At 48.5% G+C, this 24,885-nt stretch overlaps 1 protein-coding gene across 3 annotated transcripts in view; it reads right to left on the bottom strand.

The window, feature by feature from the left end:
- SH2D4A (SH2 domain containing 4A) overlaps positions 1 to 24,885 on the bottom strand; it is a 73,174-nt gene that overhangs the window by 40,609 nt on the left and 7,680 nt on the right. For all 3 annotated transcript variants that reach the window (XM_036838855.1, XM_036838853.1, XM_036838854.1), the window contains exons 2-3: positions 11,509 to 11,668; positions 10,065 to 10,236 (exon numbers count right to left, since the gene is read on the bottom strand). In XM_036838855.1, the coding sequence (XP_036694750.1) occupies positions 10,065 to 10,236; positions 11,509 to 11,609 (273 nt within the window). In that variant the 5' untranslated portion in view covers positions 11,610 to 11,668. The remainder of the gene's footprint in view (positions 1 to 10,064; positions 10,237 to 11,508; positions 11,669 to 24,885) is intronic.

Below are 24,885 nucleotides of genomic sequence, written 5' to 3'. Positions count from 1 at the left end.
GGACCGCTGAATTAAGGGGCTAAAATCAAGAGTTTACATCTGAAAACAAACTGCTAGGTTAAGTACTGGCTCATCCTGATCTTACACCTCTTAAATCCATGGTCTTCCTTAACAGACTGATGGTCAGAGTAGTAACCTCTGTGAGGGCAAAGATCACGTCAGCTTAACTAATTCACGATACCTGGAGCCTCGGCAAAGAGAACAGCGACTGGGCACTTAGTAGGGCCTCAATAAGTATTTGGTGAATGAATGCACACACTATGTATTCACGAACACGTTCTCAGTCATTAAAAGATATTCAGTCTAGTTTTAATACCAATAAGAGAGACTTAATTCAAATTCTCCAAAAATCAATGGCCTGTCCCCGCACTTTGCTAACCAGGTTGCTGGTGTAATCAGATTCCTATTTCTGTTCTCAGCCATTTTAAGTGAAAAGGGAATTTCCCAGTGATGACGATAATAGTAAGCTTTTGAGCATACTGGGGTTTAGCACTTTTTTTTCTTTCTTTCTAAAATAGTGAGAGAGGCAGAATAATGAAACTGTGCTCTGATAAAGTGACAAAGAATAATAATATAGAGAAAGTGGAGATACTTTCCTAAAGCCAACTAGACTAACAGGATGAAAAAGGGACATTCAATTTTACTGCTGAAAATATGTTGTGTGGTCCCTGTGGAGAGATTTTACTGAAACATGAATTAGGACAACGGAGACCTTAGGGAATCTTTTCCCCATTTCTCTAACATTGTTCCCAGCAAAATCTATGCACAAAGACTACTGGAGAGTCCGACTTGAAAATACAGTGGACTCTAGTATCATGTATAACTTTATGGCACCTCTTTAAATAATGCATTAGTCTTTAGCACCTGAGTTTATTCTGAGCAGAGCAGAGCATGGAACTGTCATGCTGCATGAAGGTCTGTCTGCCGGCAACGCACCTCACCCACGACTCCTCCAAGTGATGTGCAAACAGCAGAACTGGGCAGTAACATCCTCAGGAAATGCAATAATCAGAACTAATAAGGGTTGTTAGGGCAAAGTGTTTCAGATATGAAAGAGTTTCAGAGGCCGCTCTTACAATTTCACCGGGGAGATACCTGATATATGATCCATGAAGGAGAAAAGGAAGACAGCAAGAGAAATAAAGTAATTGTTAAATATAAAGTTTAAGGATATTATAAATATTTATATATTTATATAGCTGTAATATATATAAATATAAAGTATAAGAATATAAAGTGTGAGGATAGTAACAAAGGATTGTTAGGAGAGTAGTCAAAGAGTCTTAAAAACATGGTTGATTTGGGAAGTCTTGACGTAACATAAAATAGGAGCCTAACAATAAATAATAATAGAAAATAGTATTTACATATAGAATATTTTACTCACATCCAACCCAGTGATTTGTAGCTACTCTAACCTCCATTTTTCAGACCAGGAAACTGAGCCCCAGAAAGGTCAGCAAGGCCCCACAGGGTTCCATATTTTTCTTCCCAGCATGCTACTCCAGTGAGTCGGATAAATGAATCATTGCCAACATCACGTGCATCACACAAAAGGAAGTTGTGTTACCAACTTTGTAATGTACAACTCTCAACACCAGAACTGTTTTTCTCTTTTGTAATTCACTTTATATGAAGACTTTAATATCACATACTACTTTTAAAACTCCAACAGCTTAAAAGGCTTTTAAGGGCTTACGATTCTGTGATTCTATCTTATATAAAATTTTATTCTACAAACTACCATGAAATTCTATTACAGTCACACAAAAACTACTTGGGTAATTGTGTAACTCTCTGATTACGGCTCTTCTCTTGAATTAATACAATGAGCACGGTTAATTCCTCGTCTGTTTTTACCTGGTATACACGATACTTTAATCTCTCACAAAAATAATACTGAAATGCTTCCTTCATGTATACTAGGAGGGAATATACATCAAGAGAACCGGTTACTGGTTTGGGATTATCTCTCTTTTTTCTTCACATTCAACTCAACCCTCAAAATTCCACTTGCATTTCAAGAATACATTTCCCCTTCTGTTTGCAGTGGTTTCCTCATTATTAGTGTGACCCCTACTCCCTCTGAGGGACTGGCAACATGTCTGTCTGCAGACAAGAGCCAGCCGTCCTGCGACGGCTCCACCAGGCCCTGGCACAGGGTGTCTACCCCTCGGTGCGGGGCAGGGGTCTCCACCCGCCTACTCTCCTAGGTTAAGTCACCTAAGGAGCTGTGCTATAATACTACTTTTCACTCTTAATAGAAAGCCTGGGCCACATAGAAGCTCAAACTGTGGTTGCTATGTAGAAGCACCTTGAGATGAATAAGGGTCCAAAAGTAGCAATCAAGCATATTCTTTTCCATTCTCTTCAAGTGGTCTGATCTCAGTATCTTGCTTCTGAATCTCTCCTTTATGAAGGCAAACAATCAAAATCCAGTTTTAGAGAACTGCTGGCTTCTGAGTAGACAGCAAGCTTAGTAACTTCAGTTTGGAAGGGATGAAGGAGGTAAGGAAGAAGGAAAACCTAAGTGGAAGCCTTTCATTGTGTCTGAAAATCATTATCCAGGTGCCCCTTCACTGTTCTCTACTGAAGGGAACATAACGCTACGAGTTAGAATAACACCTAAAAACACAACTGAACACTACCACAGTTTCAATGTCAACTTTACGATTAAAATGCACATTTTAGTGGCATGTTTTTGTTATCAGTTATAGTGAAATGACAGATGTAAAAGCAGGTGCCAGAGCCTTGGGGCAGTGTGGGAGGTGTGTGTGTGTATGTGTGTGTGTGTGTGTGTGTGTATGTGCGTGCATGGTAGAGGTGGAGAGGTGAGAGGTCTCATCTCTAGCTCCATTTGGTTAAAGAAGATACTATGTATGACAGGGAAGACTCTTGCTCAAGGGTTTTTAATCTGCTAGCTTCAAGGTCTTTTTTGGTTTTTTTTTAATGCTTTGAATTCCAAATATTTGCGTTCTAATTTTTTTTTAATCTCCTGGTTTGCAATGTGGTCCACTTTGAAGGCCATTTCTGTTAAAAACAAGTAATTCTCTGGAAATAAAAATCTAAAAGTGAGCAGATAGTTTTATCCAAGGTCCCCTTCGGGGCAAGGACAGTCAGTCTACTGATGAATGAGTCCCCAGCCTACAAATCACCTGACACAGAGCCACACAAGGGCTTCTCTTTTAATTAGCATCCCACCCACCACCCTCAAACCTGTTCTTTTCCCTCCCAAATTCTCCTGCAGGAAGGGGTTAAACACTGACTGCTTTGGGAGGGCTGTCCACACCAAGGGTCCCTAAGGATCTCTGCTCAGCAGAGAGGTACCCCTAGTTCTTACCCAGACTCCCCCAGGGAGGGGCGCCTGCTCACACAGTGCCTCTCCTGTCCTCTTCTCTGGCTCTTATTAACTCATCAGACTTGTCTCTGCCTGGGAATGGCCTCTGCTTCCCAACCTGCATGTCTCAGAACATAGCTGGGTGACAGCTAAATTCTCATATTTACCATCACCTCCCATTCAGGGACAGGCTCCCAGCAGCACTGAGTGTTTGCTGTGATCCACTGAGAACCAGAACACTCTCACTAGATATTAAGCAGAACATCATTTCTGAGTTTCCCAAGTGCTGCCACTGCTGTCAAAGACAAGGAAAGGGCAGGTATTTTGTAGAGGGCAACAGCTTCCAGAAAGGAAGCCATGCAGGCAGCTCTAATCTAGGGATCATTTCTGTCTCCTCAGATTGCACCAGCCACTCAGCCTCCCTCTGCCTCTACCTCCTCACCTGAAGAATGAGAAGGACCAAGCCTGGGCTCATGGTGAGAACAGCATCTCATAACTGAAGGACTTCAGGGGCAATTCTTGCTGTTTCCATCAGATGATATTAGGCAAGCAACGTCATAAATTTTTTTCAGCTTCCTTTGTAAAGAAACAATGTGGCTAATTTAATCCCTGTTTTAGAGAGGGAACTGATTCCTGTAGGATGTGGCCGCAGGTCACAGAGCTGCTTCTAAGGATGGAAACCTCCATTCCCAGACTAGAGGTATTCTATGTCAGCTGCACTGTTTCAAGGTATCTGGTACTTAATTGGGCAGTCTTACTTTTGGTTATCCATTTGTTAAAATGAAAATTTTAAGTTAACATAAATATATTCTTAAGAAATGTTTTGTAAAGATTATCCTCAGTGTGTCAAAAGATGCTGAGGCTGGACCCCAAGTTTTCCAAACCCTGAGGCAGGCATCAAATAACTCTTCTCAAATCCCCCAGGTTTGCTTCTTGTGGATCTAAGGGTTAAGCAGAAATTCTCTACCCTTAGAATTGGGACGAATCTTTCACTGTTCTAGAAAAGATCTCCTTGGATGAAGCCATCTGCCAATGAAGATATAAAATAAATCATTGTTACACTGGTATAAAATAATCCAAATGCAAACCTAAAGATTGGGCTGTTTACTGTTCTGGTTCCATGGAGGGAAGGGTACAGGTCTCTACAATTTTTTATATGTGAGAAGATTAAGTAGACCCAGGTGGGTCAAGAGGTATAGCTTCCAATCTGGGGGTGGAGGGCTGTGGTGAAAAGCTGAGGATAGGCTAGCCAGTTGACTAAGGAGGACGTAGTATGTACTTAATTTCCGTAAATGGGGCTGGGTTAACCTCGGCCCTGTACTGCTGGGCTTGGACCTCACACCCCTGCCTAATTCCTGCTTGGATGTGAAAGTCCAGCCCTGGTGCTGTGATTTTTCCAGTGAAACTGCATGGAAACCCTCCTTAACAGCCATGAAGACATGAGAAAATATTCGCCTTCAGGGCACACAGGCATGGGTGCTGTTTAGGATCACCGGCATTTAGAGCTGGGAGGCTAGGAGGAGCCATCTCAGCAAATAGATTCCATCTCGAGCGCTCGCTCCCGGGACTGAGCACGGAGGCGTCTGTGGACAGGACGCGAGGGCGCATGTGCCCTGGGTTGGGGGAAGGAGAGCTGCGATCCATTAGTGATGTCTGCCCAGGTGTACGTGCGTAAGAGGTCTTAAGTTTTGTGTCTACGTACCTTTCAAAAGCCTCTCATTTTATAGATAAGAAAAAACGAAATCCTGCAGACACAGAGTGAGAATGAAAGCCCAGTTCTTCTGACTACGTTTACCATGCTTGCTCTCATTATGTTACCACAGAGCAAAAACCTACCATAAGTCCACAATCCCTTATTAACAATTCTGAAATCCAACAAGCTCTGAACGTACGTAACTCACACTGAGGGGGAAAACCTGACTTGGACTAACATGAGATCATTTACAGTATTTACAGTAACTGATTGCAAAGTGTAACCAAACCCTGCTGGGGATACTATATATTATACAGTATAGACACAGCATTTCTTTTATAAAATCTGAAAAAATCTGAAATCTGAAACGCATCTGGCCCAGCGGTTTGGATAAGGCAGGGCAGGCCAGTGGTACTGAGTCCACCGCCTACAGGGTGTGGCAGGTAGAGTAGCCCCCAAATGTCTACACCCTCATCCCCCGGAACTTGCGTCTGTGTTATGTTACACAGGAAGTTTGCAGGTATTCATTATAAGCTACAGACCTTAAAATAGGGAGACTTTCCTGGATTGTTCTATTGGCCTCAACTAATCACATGAGCCCTTAAAAGCAGAGAACTTTCTCCAGCAGGAGTCTGAGAGATGCAGCAGAAGGTCAAGTCTATAATATTAGCAACTCTCTAAATTCTAAGCAGGAGAGAGACTCCACCCGCCTTTGCGGGAGGGGCCACACTGGCAGCACGAGAAGGCAGGCAGGCAGCCCCAGGACTGTTCCCAGGCTGACAGGGCTCGCGGTGGCTCATGAGCCAACCACCTGAATAAGCATGGAAGCGATTCCTTCCCGAAGCTTCCAGATAAGATCCCTTCTCAGTCAACACCTCGATTTCTGCCTCGTGAGAACGGAAGACCCAGCCAAGCCACGTCAGATGTCTGACCTGGGGGCTGTGAGATAACAAGTGGGTATTAAGTTCATAGTAATTTGCTACGGCAGCAACACAAAACTAAACAGGACAAGCCTGATTCCTCCCCCATGATACAGCCTCTAGACACCCTCCCAAAGCGCCTTCCTTCCCCGCGTCCCACCCAAGCCCTGCCCGGGTCAGGCCGTTCCCTCCCTAGACCACTCAAGATGCTTTCACTCACTTTCCACTGACACCCTGCTGGCCCCCAGGCCTCCCCCGGCCAGCCCCGCCCTCCCCAAGCCAGCCCCGCCCTCCCCCGGCCAGCCCCGCCCTCCCCAAGCCAGCCCCGCCCTCCCCCGGCCAGCCCCGCCCTCCCCAAGCCAGCCCTGCCCTCCCTGGCCAGCTCCACCCTCCCCACCAGGAACTTGACTCTGTCCTGCCTCACTGGGTGCAGTGCTTTCCAGGGGGTGTCCCTTCTTTCTCCCAAGTCCTGAGACACCGAGACCCAGTCGGGTGCCTCCCTTATGGCCCCGTAACACCTATCACTACACGTATGGAGCCCCTGACGAGCCTTAGCTCACGGAAGGACCGATTCACCTCAGTCGGCCTCACCGTGCAGGGTGCTCGCAGGGCAGGCCGGGTGTAGGACACTGTCACGCAGACCAGGCAAGGCTTCGCGTGTTTCTGGTTAAAATAACCCCTTGGAGTTGTAGTGGGATTTGCAGTTTTCCAAGCATTTCCAAATATATTATCTCATGTAATTTTTACAAAATAAACCATGAGATAAAACAAGGCATGTATTTTTAATTCCCAGTTTTTACAGGTGAGAAGACAGAGGCTCCAAAAGGTTCTGAGGTTTGTCCGCTAGCCCACGTGAGAAACCCTGCCTCACAGACTCAGTGCTGCCACGCGCAGGGCAAACGCCGCTCTGAGAATCTGGCCGAGGCAGCAGCAGGGCCACATTGCGAGTTCTGCGGACACTGCTGTGGATCCGCCCTGGCAGGTGTCCAGGCAGTTAGATCTCATTGCATCTGTTTCTCCGCTCTCCTCTTTCTCTTTCTCCGTGTTTTCTTACAGAACAAAGTCTACTGTTTACTTTGAAAGCCAACAACATCTGGGTCTAAAGCACTCCAGCTTTGGGGGCGCAAAAGCAAAACCTCTCTTGCCAGCAGTGTGATGGTGACGATGCAGCCGTGATAGCTTCCCCGGGGCAGGGGCAGACGAGATGGCCCAGCTCTGCCTCTAACACAGGCTCTGCACAAGCCACTGCCCTTGCTTCCTCCCCTCGGAGAACAGACCCCGTTTCACGTCTCCGACGGCTGCTGTGAGGATGGAGTGAGACAGTGCATCTAAGTCATTTGGCAACTGTCCAGGGATGCCTGCACGTGAAGTGTCAAATTCCTCCCCCTCGCTGCAATCACCCCAGTTACCCGCACGAAAGCAAATCTGCCTTTTCACCAAAGAATATCCCAGGCTCCTGGCTATGCTCTTAGGATGTGCTGTTTTCTCCTCTTGAAGCTGGCCTTGGCATTCTTTTAAGCTGATTTCATCTTATTCAAAATATTAGCGGGTAAAGAGGGAGGATAATGAAGGAATAACTGTGGGATTGGCCCCCAAGTCCTACACAGGCCCAAAGGGGTCCCTGACTACATGTTCTCCTCCATTCACAAGATAATCAGAGCAGAGCTGAAAAGACACTGGCTGATACAAAGGCAGAAACCCAGTCCACTCTTACACCCCAGTTAAATCATTAACTAAGAAGCACCACCTCCTATGAGTGACTGACTCTTACACAAGAGCTTCCACGGTGCTGAAGGCACATCAGCATTTGGGTTGAATTTAACTTTTATCTCTTCTTCATAGCCCTTCAGAGGTTTTAGATCAGACCAGTAAGGAGTGCTTTCAGATTCAGGTCTGGAGAACTTTCTGAGCATATGGGGCACATTTTCTGGTGATGATCTGTCATGTGGAAATTCATTACAAGTCCAACAAGACCATTTTATTTTAGTAAATCTATAGCTGATTTTCCTTGAATACTTTTTATAATTCTGGAAAATTGATGGCTCTTTAAATCCTCCCATGGTTATTCAGATAAGCATTATGATCACTAACATCAATAAAAATGGCTTGATGATTTTTCCTTTTATAATAAACTTTAGGCCTTGTGTAGACAATGCAATTTTAAAGACATGACAATATCCTTCTAGATACTATGGTTAAATTATGGCCGAAACACGGAAATCTTTACAGCGCAAGCCCGGATTGCATTTGGAAACATGCAGTGGGTGACTTCCAAAACTCCTGCCTTGGTTTCTCACTAGAGTTCTTCTCCAAGGAGCAGATCTGGAGAAGACAATGAATCTGTTTTAAGTACATCAAAGTTATGATGGGAGTGGAAGTTCAAGTGGATATACAAAAATGAGGACTTTCTGAGATATGGGGGGGGCAAATCAATCTCTCTTTGGGCATTAGTTTGTTCATCTGTACAAAAGAAATCATCACTTGCATTGTGTTGTAAAATGAACTAAATCCATGAGGAAAAGCTTTGTGGACGCTCAGTCAAATTGTGTGTGTTTTATTCTTTTGTATGAGATCAACTTACATCTCCACCTGGAGGAGCATGAGAAGTCCTTGATGTTTCTAAACCAGACTCATCGTCTTTAAAACCAGCAACTCCTCCAGCCATGTGTTCCTGTTTATGCTGATGACACACCCACACTCCCAGGCATCCAAGCTTGGAAACCTGGGCTGTGCTAGAAACCTCACTCCCCTGCCCACTGGGATGCCTGATCAGTTCCTTTCAAAATATTAATCTGCTTAGGCCAGCCCCTTGCTCAAAAATCACTGACAATTTCCAGCTGTTCTTGCACAAAGGGTCAGAACACGTATGTCGCCCCCAAGACCCTGTCCTGTCTGGCCTTGCCCAGCCCCTCACTCTGTCATTCCCTCTGCATTCCAGCCACACAGCCCTGCCCAACTGTCCCTTTGCTGGAACCTCCAGCCCCAGGCAGCCTCTGTGGTCACCTCCAGCTCTGAGCCCCCTGCAAAGCCATTATGCACGCCCCAGTAATGCTCACGTCCTGGGGTGAGCGAGGCACAGAAACATACCCCAGTCCTGGAGCACTGCCATCGTTTGAAGTGACATTTTATGTGAAGTCTTTCCCTGCTTCCTCAACTACGAAATTCATGACAGCAGTGATTCTATTTTCACTCCTGCATTGTCATCTCAAGCCTAGTACATAATGGGTACTTGTTCATTGCATGAGTAAATCAATCAATCTTGGGATCTTCTCCTCAATGTACCTCCCACTTAACAGCCTCCAAGAGGTAAAGAGCACACACAGCATCACAGAGCCAGAGACCAAATGGAAGCCACACAGCTGCAAATCCCCTGTTAGTTCTCAGGGTAATTAAATTGTTGGCAGAAGAAATACTTCACCATATAGTTTCATTCTTCTTCCAAACCATAATCCAAGCCGCAAATTACATTTGAGCTTTTTAAACCACCTGACCTAAGAGAATTCATCCTAGTTCTGAGTATAGAAGGCTGTTGTGTTGAGGCAACAGGTGTTCCACAATCCCAGGCAGAATCTACGAAGCCAAGAGACACTGATGCTTTGTCCTCAACAAAAGGGGAGACCCATTAAGACAAATCTAGGACCCGGAGGTGCCAGTGTTACAGGCAGGCCCAGCAAACCGCTGCCCGAGCGCCAGACCCCGCCCCAACCATCCTGGTGAGTAAAGTGGCCACAGCCTGTGCACACCTGCGACAGAGGCCGCAGGGCCCAGAAGCTCCATGGTCCACCATCTGGCCCTTCAAGAACGAGTCTGCCGAGCCATTATAGAAGGCACATAACACGGAAAAATAACCCCGGAAATGTCTTAAAATGCACAATTTTATATCTAGAGTTCTTTCCTCACACCTTCTCCCGTGGAAGAGGGTGCCTTATATTGTTTGTGAAAAAGCAGGTGAGCCAAACCCCCGAATCTCCCAACAAGGAATAACAGCAGGGCCTTCAAGCTGGGAGGGGTTTTTCCCAGAAAAGCCAGTTTAGGATCCTGACGCTCAGTGGCCCCAATACCTTCATCTCCCCCGTTATGAAATTCCGCACATTTACAGACAGGAAAGACTCACGGGCGTTTTCTCCTCTTCGAGGGGTGAAGCTGGCCCATGGCCACGCCCGTGTCCCCCCTCTTCTGCCGCCTTCTCACATACGCTCCGAGGCTCCCGGTCACCTGGTGCCCGCACATCGGAGGAGTGTGACTTTGGTTTCAAGCTGCTGGTGAATTCTCTGGACTGAGTTTTTCTGAAGAGAAACAAATGTGGAATTATCAAAAACAGTCTTCAACAAAGACAGCTTTACCAAAGTAGAGGTCTGCATTCAAATTACGTGGAAACCAGTAATGGGTACCATTTACTGAGCGCTGATGGTAGGCTGAGCCCTTTGCTAGGTATTTAAAGACATTAACTTAATCCTCATAACAACTCTGCGAGGAAGGCGCTGTTATCCTTGCTTTGCTGTAAGAGGCTCAAAATAATGGTATCACTCATCCAAGGCCACGCAGCAGCCAGGACTGGAGCCCAGGTCTGCCCGGCTCCTGGTTCAGAAGCTGAACAGCCAGAGCACACGGCCCTCGTGTCATCAGCAGCAAAGAGTCCCTTTCTCTCCGTGTGCCCACTTGCGGTTGTGAAGTCACAGGACTGCGGCACGGAAGAGAGGCCCACGTGTCTGTTCCTATTTCCCCGCTCGCACGGGGCTGCCAACACTTCGCAGAGGCCACCCTGGCACCCAGCACAGGGGACCCATCCCCTGCCTTACTGCTCCCACCCAAGTTACCTTCCTGTCTCTGCAGTTGATTATGTCGCTTCCTCATTCACCACCTCCTCACTGTCACAGAATAAGGTCCAAACTCCTAAACCTGGCCTTCCAGGCACTTCAGAGCACGGCCCCCCTCACCCCTGTGCGCCCCAAACAGGCAGAAGGACTCACCATCACCCAAAGCGCCATACATGCTCCATCGAGCGGTCTTGATGACCCCTCTGCCTGCATTGTCCTGCCTGACCTTCTGTAGCTGGAAAACTACTTACCTTTCAAGGTTCACTGCTGTGGATCAGGATGATGGGCTCGGGGAACCCTCTGCCTGGCCTTAGTCACAGTGCCCACCATAGCCTGTGTGTCTGCCTGTTTCTCCTCCTGGACCGCAAGCTCCTGGTCCGTCCCTGAGCTCCCAGCACCCAGCACAGACAAGCATCCTCGGGCCCGCTTCCTCTGGGGCCCCCAGAGCCTGAAGCCCGAGGGTCCCCCCCCCGACAGCTGCACTGTTCCAGCGTGAGGCTAGGGAAGCCCGGGGTCACTAGGGAACCACCTCCAGGCCCAAGTGGGAAAGCGAAACAGCCGACATGGTGGCGCTGTGAAAATGAAGGGAGTCGCCGGAAGCCTGAAGGAACTTTCCAGAAACTGGGAGTCACCGTGCGCCCTCAGGTCCCACCCGGCCCCCCACAGGATCTGAGAGCGAGGGGGCTCGCGGCCCTGCTGTGTGGCGCCTGGCCAGTCCCTCACGGCCCTGCGGGTTCATACCTGAGCTCCCACACCTCCTGCTCCGGCTTCAGCCGTGCCCCCTGGGCGAGGGTCTCATCACAGAGCGCGTCGTAGGGTTTATCGAGGTGGTGCTCACCCATCACCCACACCCAGACTTCCTCGTCGGCTCCCAGCTTCCAATGAACCGATTTGCCGTTGTCTGCAGGCAAAACAGAATTTGGATGAACACGTATCTTCAGCCATGGGTTAGGATGTTTTCCATCATTAAAGTATTTAAAAGTCAGATGAGGCAAAGCCCGTCCAACGTGCTCAGAATGAGAAGCATTCCCAGGGCGGTGGCAGTGGGCTGAGGTACGTCTGTTTGAAAACATGATGAATGTGGTGCCCCTTTTCTAAGTGAAGACGCGAGATGGGAAGAAAGCAGGCATTGTCTGCATTACCTTTAGGGTAACAAAGCAGCATCAGACACCAGAACATCCACAGCCTAAGAATCTCCCTGTAACCCGGCTGCTCCAGGGCTTGGGGTGTCCACTGCATTTCTAGGTTTCATTGCTGAGTACAAGGCAAACACTTGAGAGTCAGACCGGCTTTAGTCTAAATCCTAGCCCTGCCACTTAGCTGTGTGACTTGGACAAATTATTTAATCTCCCTAAGCCTCAATTTCCCTATCTGCAAAATGGGAATACTAACATCTACTCAGGAGGATGGCTGTGGGGAGGCGGCGACAGCCGTGCAGGCAGCTCCCCAGGTGTCTGACACACGACACATGACACATGACGGACTCTCAGGAGAGGCTGGCGCCACCGTCCCTCTGTGCTGTTGACAGACGGACGTGCCAGCTCAGAGACTCGGGCCAGCCCGTGAGAGATGACACGCCCGAAGTGTGAGACGCGGGGAAGCTACTTGAGTAACCGTGTTTACGCCTGCTCCCAGCAGGGGTTGTGTTACATTCTCTCTAGTTCCTGCTCCTCAGATGCGGCCACACAGGTCATGTTCCCTGAAACCTGGGACGGTGGACCATTCCCAGGAGAGGGGGTGGCCAGTCCTAAACCTGAAGGCCCCAGAGGGGACTCACCAGGGCTATCATGGTCCACGGCTGGTCAAGATGCCTGGGCCTGAGGACCCACACTAGCCAGTGGTGTTGAGTGTGTGACACGGGCAGCTGCTGGCATGCAGGCTGGGCCGTGGCCATGTCACAGGAGGTAGAGGACGGTTTCCAATGAAAGCATCTCTGTCCAACGTGCTGTGGACTCACGTCCTGCTGTTGCCTCAGGACACATTAAAAAAGCAGCTGCTCAGGGCCAGGCTTGCTCTTTCTTTGGGCGCCTTCCACCTTCCTCAGGACCACAGAGGTGTTCTGGGGACTGTGCTCTGAAGAGGATATTTGGGGGGACAGGGTCACAGTCTTCACCACAACAGGAGCCAAACGTTCTGTGCTCACAGGTGGAGCAGGTGTGAGGGAGGGTCAATCCCAGGTGAGCCCTGGGGGCTGGGGGGCCGGGGGAGGCCCAGCCAGCTCTGGCTCTTTTGAGGAAATGCCCGCTGGTTCATTAACCGTGGAAAGCTGGCAGACCTCACAGACCCCCTTTATTACCTCTCTAGGGCAGCTAAGAATATTTTCACTATGCCCACCTCTCAACCTTCACCTAAGTAACCGTCTAACCGACAGTTTTGGCAGCAGGAGGAAGGTGGCCACAGAGGAGAGAGGCCAAGAGCCAGGGGACGCAGGAGGGGACCAGAGGTCCCCACAGCCCTGCTCCGGACAGCGACACACGCTTCCCCCGAGCCGTGTCCCCCCTACACAGTGGGCGCAGGCGCACCCTGGGCACAGTGGGCGCGGGCGGGGGACGGGCGGGGGCATGACTCTCGGGGGGAGGGCCCTGCTCTGGGGGGACCGAAATCCCAGAGACCCTGTGAACACAGGAGGGCCTTAGGAAGGAAAGGGAGGGGCAGCAAAGGAGAGGACAGAGTGCTGACGCCTCTAAAGGAGGGGAGGTGAAGGTAAAGAGGCAGAGGCTTTGGGGCAGGAAGAAAGGGAATTAGACAGGACGTGTCAGATTTAGCGGCCCTGACAGGGGTCTCTGCTCTGAAGACACTGGGGTCCTCCAGGGGGCCCACACAGCTCCCTGAACCCAGGGAGGGGGAGTCATTCCAGTGAAGTGAGCGTCGGCCTGGTGCCCTCTGCTTCGTACCAAGACAGGGGGGCTAGCAGGGCCTCTGTGTAGCTCCTTCCACAAAATCCTGCTGCGTTCTTAACGCTGGCAGGATGCAGAGCTGGGTGCTGCGGGATGTGGGGTGAAACATCCTCCTGCAGGTCACCCAGAGCCTGGGAGAGAAAGAGCAGGGTGGTAGGTCACTGAGTTAATGAACTTCACTGCGTATCTGCTACGTGCCAGGCCCTGAGGTAGACACGCGTGGACACTTACAAACAAGACAGACCCGTCCCTCCTTCTAGCTGGGGGAGGCAGGTGCTGACCAGCCAGTTACCTAGAAAAGTAGCAGTAACTGGGGAGGGGTGTTGAAGTGCTGCGGGATGTGTGGAGGGCCGGGGGCATACACCGTAACCACGAGAGATTTAAGTCCATCGAGGATTCAGAGGACGGAGGATGCTTCGGAAGGACAGGGAAGAAATAAGAAGTTCTTTGTGTTCAGTTTGGGAGGATGGATATGGAACCTGGACAGAGAACAGGGGTGGGTTTGGTGCTGGACACAAGGAACAGCATGACCAAGATCAGAGAAGGGAATCAACATGGGGCCACGGGGAACAAGGGTCTCCGCCAGAGCCAACAGGCTTTAGAAGCCACCTGGCTGTGGGCTGAGGCTCATGCAGGGGGAGCAGGTGGCCGCCTGGCACAGGCCCCAGACACCAGGCTGAAGGGTTTAAATTTCGGCCCTGTGTTGCATAAAGCCAGAAAGTGGTACTAGGATCCCAGTGCTCCTACCAACTCTTTACGTGACCACATATACATCCCAATGTTTCTCCGAGCCGGAGTTCCCTCTTTGAAAAAACAGAGGTAATGAATCTGAACTCACAGGCCTGTCACATGACAAGTGCTCAAAAAGCATTAGCTCCATGTTCTTGGTCTGAGTGACCAACCAAGAGTCCACACCTGTAAGACATGTCACCATAAAACTCCTAGAAGAGAACATAGGCAAAATCTCCTCTGACATAAATCGTACCAATGTTTTCCTAGGTCAGTCTCCCAAGGCAAAAGAAATAAAAGCAAAAAATAAACAAATGGGACCTAACCAAACGTATAAGTTTTTGCACAGTAAAGGAAACCATCAACAAAATGAAAAAACAACCTATAGAAAGGGAGAAAATATTTGCAAATGATGCAAACAACAAGGGGTTAATATTCAAAATATACAGACAGCTCATAGAACTCAATATCAAAAAAATAAACAACCCAATCAAAAAAGGAGCAGAAAACCTAAACAGATGTTTTTCTAAAGAAGACAGACAGATGGTCAACAGGCACATGAAAAGATGCTCAACTTTGCTATTAGAGAAATGCAAATCAACCACAATGAGCTTTCACCTCACACCAGTCAGAATGGCCATCATCAAAAAGTCCACAAATAATAAATGCTAAAGAGGGTGTGGAGAAAAGGGAACCCTCTTACACTGTTGGTGGGAATGTAAATTGGTGCATCTACTATGGAGAACAGTATGGAGGTTCCTTAAAAAACTAAAAATAGAGCTACCATATGATCCAACAATCCCACTCCTGGGCATATATCTGGAGAAAACTCTAATTCAAAGATACATGCACCCCAAAGTTCATAGCAGCATGATTTAAAATAGCCAAGACATGGAAACAACCCAAGTGTCCATCAACAGATGAATGGCTTAAGAAGATGTGATATACACACACACACACACACACACACACACACACACATGCTGGAATATTACTCAGCCATAAAAAAGAATGAAATATTGCCATTTGCAGCAACATGGATGGACCTAGAGAATATTATACTAAATGAAGTAAGTCACACAAAGAAAGACAAATACTATATACTATCGCTTATATGCGGAATCTAAAAATAATACAAGTGAATCCATATATAAAACAGAAACAGACTCATAGACATAGAAAACAAACTTATGGTTACCAAAGGGGAGAGGGAGGGATAAATTAGGAGCATGGGATTAACAGATACAAACTACATAACAGGTACATAAAAGAGATAAACAAGGACCTACCGTACAGCACTGTATAATTATCGTACTGTATAATTATACCTACTGTATAATTATATTCAATATCTTACAATAATCTATAATCAAATCTAATCTGCCAAAAAACCCCAAAACCAAACCCTATGCTGTACACCTGAAACTAACACAGTATTGTAAATCACCTCGACTTCAATTATAAAAAGAGTCCAGGACAGTCTCCGTGCAGGTGGTGCCAGGACCAGGAAGCCCTGCAGCGCGTCCGCACGCAGGGAGGACCTGGACCAGGCGGTGTGCAGTGGGTGTACAATGATGTTGCAGGAGACAAAGGGTGGAGAGAAGGGGGTTGAGGCCGGCCGGGCCTGCGCGAGGGGAAGACGGCCTCCAATGGGGCGATGGCGTCTGGGCGGCCGAGGCAAGGAAGGACTCAAAGATGAGGCCGAAGGTTTGAGGACGTGGGGTGATAAACAGTGACGTCAAGAAAATACATGTGTTTGAGGAGTTAGGTAGTGAACGTTTTGGGAAACGAGGAATAAACTATTCTCAGTTTTACTAGAAACCCACGTGGCAAGGTTGAGCACATACCTGAAACGTGGGATTGAAGTTCAGAGTGAGGTCGGGACGCGCAGGGTGAATGTGGGGATTACTTTACAGATGCCATCGTGGACACCGCTGGCCCGGAGAATGAAACCCAGGAGAGACCCTCGGAAAAGCATGTGCTTCGTCAGGACACAGAAGAAAAGACAGGGGAAGGAGAGTCCTGATTCAAAAGGAAAAAGAGGGAGAGGGAATCCTGACTCCTAAATAGCTGGAGGAGAGTGGGGAGGATGCCTTGCCTCCAGGAGAGGAGAGGTTCCGGCCTCAGAGACGGTCACTTCAGACAGACGCGGCAGGCTGCGCGGGGACACAAAGGACTGGGTACAAGTTACTGGGGGAGGAGCAAAGAGAGCTCGGCGGGGCTCAGCGGGCATCACTGAGCTCCTGCCACAACCCGCTGCGCCCGCGGGCAGGACAGAGCAGCCCAGGCGCTCCGGGGAACGTGGGCGCTTCCACTGGGTTGCTGGGAGGGGAAGGAGTACGGACGCCAGGGACCAGGCCGGGGGTGGGGACACAGGGACAGGACAGAGCAGGGAAAGAGGGTGCTTTTGAGGAGAGAGAAAAGCTCGGCTGCTTAGAGTTGAAACCTGGCTGCACGGAGCCACGTCCAGTCCCCAGTGTGCCTCCTTAAGGTAAAGATACAAGCGTCAGGGGTGTTAACAGGGCAGGCACTGCAACTCGTCCTGACTTAATGCTCTCCAGGCGTCCTGGGCCTCCTGTTGACTTCAACTCAGAGGACAGTGAGAGAGGGACCTGTTACAGCGCCTCCATTGAATCATGAGCTTGTTTCCCAGTCTTCGACTCATGTTTCTATGCTGCAGTGCTCTCAAGTTTGCTCTTAGGGACCCAAGAGGCAGTGCTGTAGAATGTCACACAAAAACAGTGACGGGTCATGCACGTCCTTGGCAAGGCCATGGCCAGGCCCATTCCGCTCTGACGGGGGAGGGGGACGCCGCTCATGCAGTGCGTGTCGGGCCCGCAGGGGGCAGGAGGCGGCGCCCGGAGGTGTCAGCGGGGTCGTCTCCTCCACTGAGGTCAACGCGACCCCTGGCGCTATGACTGTGCCTCAGAGTCAGCACCTGGTCTCCACTCCGACTGATCGACTTGGAGGGACGAGCACAATAGCAGGTGTGCGTGAGAGGGAGCGGGATGGAGAGAGGGAGAATCGCATGCTCTACCCCCACTGAGAGAAGACCACGGACTTGGAGAACAGAAGCCAGAAGAGCAACAGAACCAGGGCCCCTAACGCATCACGCATGAACTACACCAGGGCTGACGGAAGCAGGGCTCCTACCAACCCCAGGCTGCTGTGTCCATATGCTCCCTGAACTCACAACATCCCAGGACTCTCCCACCACTCTGGCCTCGCCTCTAGGTCACCCACCTCCAACCCAGAAACCAAAGGGTGAATGAATGCCTGGCCGGTGGGGCCTCCGGGACTCGGGTGCTATGGCCATGTCCCTTCTGACTGATGACCGTGCCAGGTCTGCCTTGAAATACTTAGAGCATCACCGAGGCTGTTACTAACCCTACTTGACCACAAGGAAATTGAGGCTTAGGGAGGGTAACTTGCCCAAGATCATAGAGGTGGTGAAACTGGAACCAGAATTGAAAACTCAGCTGTGAGGTGGTAAAACCTGTGTTTAGAGGCACCTCTGACGCATTGTCCAAACGGAAATACTTTTGAGAGCAAAAAAGGAAACCCACCAACAGGAATGGCAGGAAATGAACAACGTACAGGGGCTGTGCTGAGCAAGCTGGGTGTGGGGTCACTGTCATGCGCCCTCTCGGCCCCGCAGAGCTGGACAGCTCCAGCCTCATGTGCATTTAGCGAAGAACAAGGCCCAGTCCTACAGGCACTTCCTGAAGTTAACCTGGGTAATAATCCTGCAGTTACTAACACAGGACCATCTTTTAAAACTTCAAAAATGTTTATGCTTACTATAGAGACAAAAGGACAGGAAGGAAGTTGGAGAACGTGCATGGCGCCATGGCCCAGGGAAGCAGGTGGTGGCACAGACAAGTGAGAAGGTGAGCCAGGAGGGAGGCCCGCTGAGTCCACAGCTCGTGGAGGTGAAAGGGAAGGGCAGCCAGTGAGCATCTGCATCCGGTGCTCAACGCATAAGACACCGAGTCCGTTACACTATCCGGCCCAGAGTGAGGGGCACAGACAGGGTCGGGACCAGTGGCTCAGAACAGACTTGGAGTAGATCTGGACCTGAGTTCAAACCCTGACTCCACCGGTGACCCACACAAGTTACTTTCTCCAAGTTTGTTTCCTTATTTGTAAGAATAAGGGGGGCAACGTTCACCTCCCTGGATTCTTGTGAGGATTAAATGAAACAACATAAATACAAGGCTTCTGGCTGGCACACACTAAAAGACAAGCAGGTTGGTGGGGAAAACCTCCCTGGGACGGAGCAGATGGGGCGCAGCGAGGTCAGGAGTAACCAGGGGACTCCCGGGTTTCTGGCTTTGGTGACTCAGGGCCACAGATCATGGTGGAGACTGAGAGGCAGGACCAGGCCTGGGGGTGGGGAGAACCGGGGTGATGCTGATGAACTCGGTTTTGCATCAAGTTTGCAGGGCCTAAGGGTCTTCTGAGCGGAGATGCTCATGGGGTAACTGACATGGAAACCAAAGCTCAGGTGAAAGGTCTGGCTTTGAAATACGGGTGTGAGAGTCTGGCATAAGGAGCAGAAGAGATGCCCCAGGGAGAGAATACAGAGACCCTAACCTTAACCTAGTCTCTGAGTCTGTGAATGACCCTCAGGGAGTCTGTGAACATTGGGAAACTCTACACGAAACGTCCTCTGTGTGCGTTTCCCTGGTCCAAGCTTTTCATAAGTTTTCCATGGAGTCTATGGGCCCCTCAATCCCACCTCAAGGTTACCAACCACCGGTGTAAAGTGAGACTCCCCTGGGGAACACGGGTATTCAGGGTCAGGCAGAGACGAAAAACAAGCAGTCATGGAGACAGCAAGTGACCATGACACCAACAAGAGACTCAGAGGCAACTCACAGGGTCAGACGCAGCTGAGGAATCGACTGAGGTAAGAACTGACTCTAGCAGCAGAGGTCACCGTGCTGGGTCAGGAATGAAGGGAGGGGAGGAAGTAGACACGGCAGGTGGCACAAAGCAAGCCTTTATCATCATTTCATGAAAAAGGGAAGGTTTTGCATAAAGGAACTTGCCTGAAAATCCACAAATGAAATTTCACAAGCCCGAGGCTGTTTCAGGGGCACACGTGGAGCCTCTTGGGCACCACACACGGCGCCCAGAGCCCAGCCTCCTGCGTGAGGCTTCTGCCGGCTGGAGAGAGGTCCATTGCTAGGCAGCCTCCTTTGTGTGTGTTACCAGAGAGAATCTTACAGAATAAATGCTCCACGGCAGGACGCCGATGCAAGCACATGTTCAGACGCAAGCAGGGCACCTGCAGACAACAGGAACTGTTACAAAGCTCCAGGTAAGCTGAACGGGTGGTATGTTTGTCAACAGCATTGGCTCCGGGAGAGTCAGACTCAGGGTCACTTACTAGCTGCTGCCCTGGGCAAGTTATTAAGGTCCCTCAGCCTCAGTTTCCCCACCTGTAAAATGTGAACAGTAACTCAGCTCCAGGCTTGGCTGTGATTATTTAATGAGATGATATATTTAAGCACAGAGGTCAGGGTCTGACATGCCGTCAGCTCAATCAGTGCTGGCTGGTGCCATGTTTACCGTCTAGAGCAGGGCTGTCCAATGGGCGCTCCACCTGTAATTATACATTTTCTAGTAGCCCAATTAAAACATCAAAAGAGGATGGGGGTTCCCTGGTGGCGCAGTAGTTGAGAATCTGCCTGCCAATGCAGGGGACACGGGTTCGAGCCCTGGTCTGGGAAGATCCCACATGCCACAGAGCAACTAAGCCCGTGTGTCACAACTACTGAGCCTGCGTGTCTGGAGCCTGTGCTCCACAACAAGAGAGGCTGCGATAGTGAGAGGCCCGCGCACCGCGATGAAGAGTGGCCCCCGCTCGCCGCAACTAGAGAAAGTCCTCTCACAGAAACAAAGACCCAACACAGCCAAAAATAAATAAATAAATAAATAAATAAATAAATAAATAAATAAGTGAAATTCTTAAAAAAAAAAAAAAATCAAAAGAGGAGTTTGCCCAAGATGATGGAGTAGAAAGACCCTGAGCTCACCCCCTCTCACGAGCACACCAACATCACAACTATCTGCAGAACCATCGATGAAAAAGACCAGAACCTTCAAGAAAAGATCTTCTACAGCTAAAGACATAAAGAAGGAGCCACAACGAGACACGTACTCCAGGTGGGTGACCCACAGGCTGGAGAATAATTGTACTGCAGAGGTTCTCCCACAGGAGTGAGCGTGCTGAGCTCCCGTCAGCCTCCCCAGCCCAGAGTTCCTACACGAGGAAGATGACCCCCAGAGCATTTGACCTTTAAAGGCCAGCAGGGCTTAATTTCGGGAGCCGCACAGGAGTGGGGAAAAGAGAGACTTCACTCTTAAAGGGCACACACAAAATCTCACATGCACCAGGACCCAGGGCAAAAAGCAGTAATTTGGTAAGAGCCTGGGCCAGACCTACGTGTTGGTCTTGGAGAGTCTCCCAAAGAGGCGGGGGTGGCTACGGATCACCCTGGGCCCATAAATACTGGTGGCAGACATATTTGGGAACATTCTATTGCGAGAACATTGCTGTTGGTGGCTGCCATCTTGGCTCATGAGCGGCAAGATCTGGTCCCACCCAACAGCCTGTAGGCAGCACTGCTGGGATGCCTCAGGCCAAACAACCAACTGGATGGGGACATAGCCCCACCCATAAGCAGGCTGCCTAAAGACTTCCTGAGCCCACAGCTCACTCTAGACACACCTCTAGACTTGGCCCTGCCCACCAGCGGGCCAAGACCTAACTCCACACACCAGTGGGCAGGCACTGACCCTTCACTCCAGGCAGCCGGCACTAGTCTCTAGACCAGACTCACTGGTCAGGAGGCAGACACCAGAAGCAACAAAACTACGATCCCACAGCCTGCAGATCCAGCCCACCCACAGCTCGCCAGACCCTACCGTGGGACAAGCTGGGACCTGGCCCTGCCCACTAGCAGGCCAGCAAAAGCTTCAGGACACCCCGGACCCCAGACCCAACTGTGCCAGCAACTGGCTCCCCCACCACCAATGATTTGAAATGAGTTCTGGGATCCCTGGGCCCTGCAGCCAGACTCCAGGACGTGGCTCTGCCTGCCAGCAATCCAGCACTAGCCCCAGGACCTACGTTCACCTGTCAGTGGGTGCGCAACATCCCTGGAGTCTTTGGTACCCTGACTCCACTCACCAGTGAGCCAGCACTAGCCCCAGGGCCCCCTAGGATTCCTCAAGCAGTCACCTCATGACCAGATCCATCTACACAGCAGCCAGCAGCATCCACACAAGGCAGGGCCTGAGAACCAACCAGGCTGGGGACCAACCAAGCCTCCAAGATGGCCTGCATACTCAGCCCCTACAACAGAAGGGCTGACACAGTCCTCTTAGGGGGCACCCCTAGAGCCTATAGCTTGAGTGACAAGGGGGGAGTGCACTGCTGGGACACATAGGACATGTCCTACAGAAGGCCACTTCTCCAAGGCCGAGAAACATAACTAACCTACCACATACATAAAAATACAAATAACAACTTAGACAAAATGAGGCAGCAGAGGAACATGTTCCAGATGAAGGAACAAGATAAAACCCCAGAAGAAGAACTAAGTGAAGTGGAGATAGGCAATCTACCCAAGAAAGAGTTCAGGGTAGTGCTCGTAAAGACGATCAAAGATATCTGGAGGAGACTGGATGCACAGAGCAAGAAGTTTAAATTTTTAACAAAAGAGTTAGAAAATATAAAGAACAACCAAACAGAGAAGAATACAATAACTGAAATGAAAAATACTCTAGAAGGAATCAATAGTAGAGTAAATGATACAGAAGAATGGATCAGTGAGCTGGAAGACAGAGTAGCAGAAATCACTGCTGCTGAACAGGAAAAAAGAAAAAAGAATGAAAAGAAATGAGGACAGTTTAAGAGACCTCTAGGACAACATCAAATGCACTAATATTCTCATTATAGGGGCCCAGAAGGAGAAGAGAGAGGGAAAGAGCCTGAGAAAATATTTGAAGACATAATAACTGAAAACTTCCCTAACCTGGGAAAGGAAATAGTCACCCAAGTCCAGGAAGCACAGAGAGTCCCATACAGGACGAACCCAAAGAGGAACATACCAGGACACACTGTAATTAAAATGACAAAAATTAAAGATAAAGAGAGAATATTAAAAGCAGCAATGCAAAAGCAACAAATAACATACAAGGGAAGCCCCATAAGGCTATCAGCTGATTTTTCTGCAGGTCAGAAGGGAGTGGCACGATATATTTAAAGTGATGAAATGGAAAAACCTACAACCAAGAATACTCTACCCAGCAAAGCTCTCATTCAGATTCGATGGAGATATCAAAAGCTTTACAGACAAACAAGAGCTAAAAGAATTCAGCACCACGAAAGCAGTTTTACAACAAATGTTAAAGGAACTCCTCTAGGTGAAAAAGGCCACAACTAGAAACAAGAAAATTACAAAATGGAAAAGGCAAACATACAGTAAAGGTAGGAGATCATCCACACACAAAGCTAGCAAGGTTAAAAGACAAAAGTAGTAAAATCATCTATATCCACAATAACCAGTTAAGGGGTACACAAAACAATTAGATGTAAAATATGATATCAAAAATAGTAATAGGAAAGTACACAAGCAGGGTTTTTAAAATGCATTTGAAATTAAGAGATCAGCAACTTAAAACAATCATGTATATATATATAGGCTGCTATACAAAAGCCTCCTGGTAATAGCAAACCAAAAACCTATAATAGATATACACACAAAAAAGAAAAAAGAATCCAAACATAACACAAAGACAGTCATCAAATCATGAGAAGAGAACAAAAGAAGAAGGGGGGGGGAAGACCTAAAAAAAAGAATCCAAAACATTAACAAAATGGCAATAAGAACACACATATTGATAATTACCTTAACTGTAAATGATGGACTAAATGCTCCAACCAAAAGATGTAGGCTGGCTGAATGGATGTAGAAACAAGACCCGTATATATGCTGCCTACAAGAGACTCACTTCAGATCTAGAGACACATACAGACTGAAAGTGAGGGGATGGAAAAAGGTATTCCATGTCAATGGAAATCAAAAAAAAAAAAAAAAAAACCAGAGTAGCAGTATTTATATCAGATACAATAGACTTTAAAATAAAGACTGTTATAAGAGACAAAGAAGGACACTACATAATGAGCAAGGGATCAATCCAGGAAGAAAATAAAACAGTTGTAACATTGTTACAGTTGTATATGCACCCAACGTATGAGCATCTCAAAATATAAGGCAAATATTAACAGACAAAGGAGAAATTGACAGTAATACAATAATAGCACAGGACTTTAACACACCCCTTACAGCAATGGACAGATCATCCAGACAGAAAATCAATAAGGAAACACGGGCCTTAAATGACACATTAGACCAAATAGGCTTAATGAACATATAGAGGGCTTCCCATCCAAAAGCAGCAGAATACACATTCTTTGCAAGTGCTCAGGGAATGGTTTGCAGGATAGATCTTGTGCTAAGCCACAAAACAAGTCTCGGTAAATTTAAGAAAACTGAAAACATATCAAGCATCTTTTCTGACCACAGTGCTATGAAACTAGTTCTATCAGTTTTTCACAACAAAAGTTCATTACTCCCTTAAATTTAACACTTGGAAGAATACGTTTTGCACCAAAGTGGTTCCTCTTTGACTAGAGAAAAGGAAAAGGTCTGAGAGTCTTTCTCCACTTCCCCTATAAAGACAGGTCTCCTCTGTGTCTCATCTTGCTCTGTCTTTGGTGATCACGCCACAGAGTCAAGGCCATGTTGTCATGGCTGGGGCTCCCCAGGCCGCACGAGGCCCCAGCTGCTGCTTGTCGAGCCCGCAGCACGTGTTCCTCCTCGACGGTCTGGCTGCCTTAAGTGCTACTTTTCCTTAGTGGTTCACAGCTGGGCTGTGGCCTTGAGCTTGTCCTTTTCTTGGCTTATAAATATATCTACATCCACCCCATTCCTTTACCATTCTAGCTCACCACTTAGCGGTTCTTTCACTGTCATCCGGTCATTTTTTTCTCTCTATAGCCTGCTGTGGTGAGTTTTCAAAAAGCATCACTAGACTTTTAGTGATACTAGCATACTGTGTATCCCAGGAACCTGTCCACCTTACGGTAATCCTCAGGCTAAAGTAGGAGAGGCTAAAAAACAATCGGAAGTATGGATTTAACTCAGTAATAGATCAGAAAATCATTTCAAAATGTAGTGTGAAAATATGATTGTTAGAGAGGGACAGAGTTCTGGACCTCGTCTGCCTGCTGGGGCGTAACCAGAGGGCTGAAGCTGCAGGGTCCAGTCTGGTAGCCGCTGGCCACAGGTCACTACTGAGCACACGAAATGAGGCTGCTCTGGGCTTAGGTGTCCTAGACAGGTAAATGACCAGAGACTTGGTAGGAGGAAAATTAATGCAAAATACCACATTAATACTTTCATATTCATTATAT

The sequence above is a fragment of the Balaenoptera musculus genome, chromosome 21, assembly GCF_009873245.2.
Source record: "Balaenoptera musculus isolate JJ_BM4_2016_0621 chromosome 21, mBalMus1.pri.v3, whole genome shotgun sequence".
NCBI classification, from domain to species: Eukaryota; Metazoa; Chordata; class Mammalia; order Artiodactyla; family Balaenopteridae; genus Balaenoptera; species Balaenoptera musculus.
This window is presented reverse-complemented; position numbering and strand designations above follow the sequence as displayed.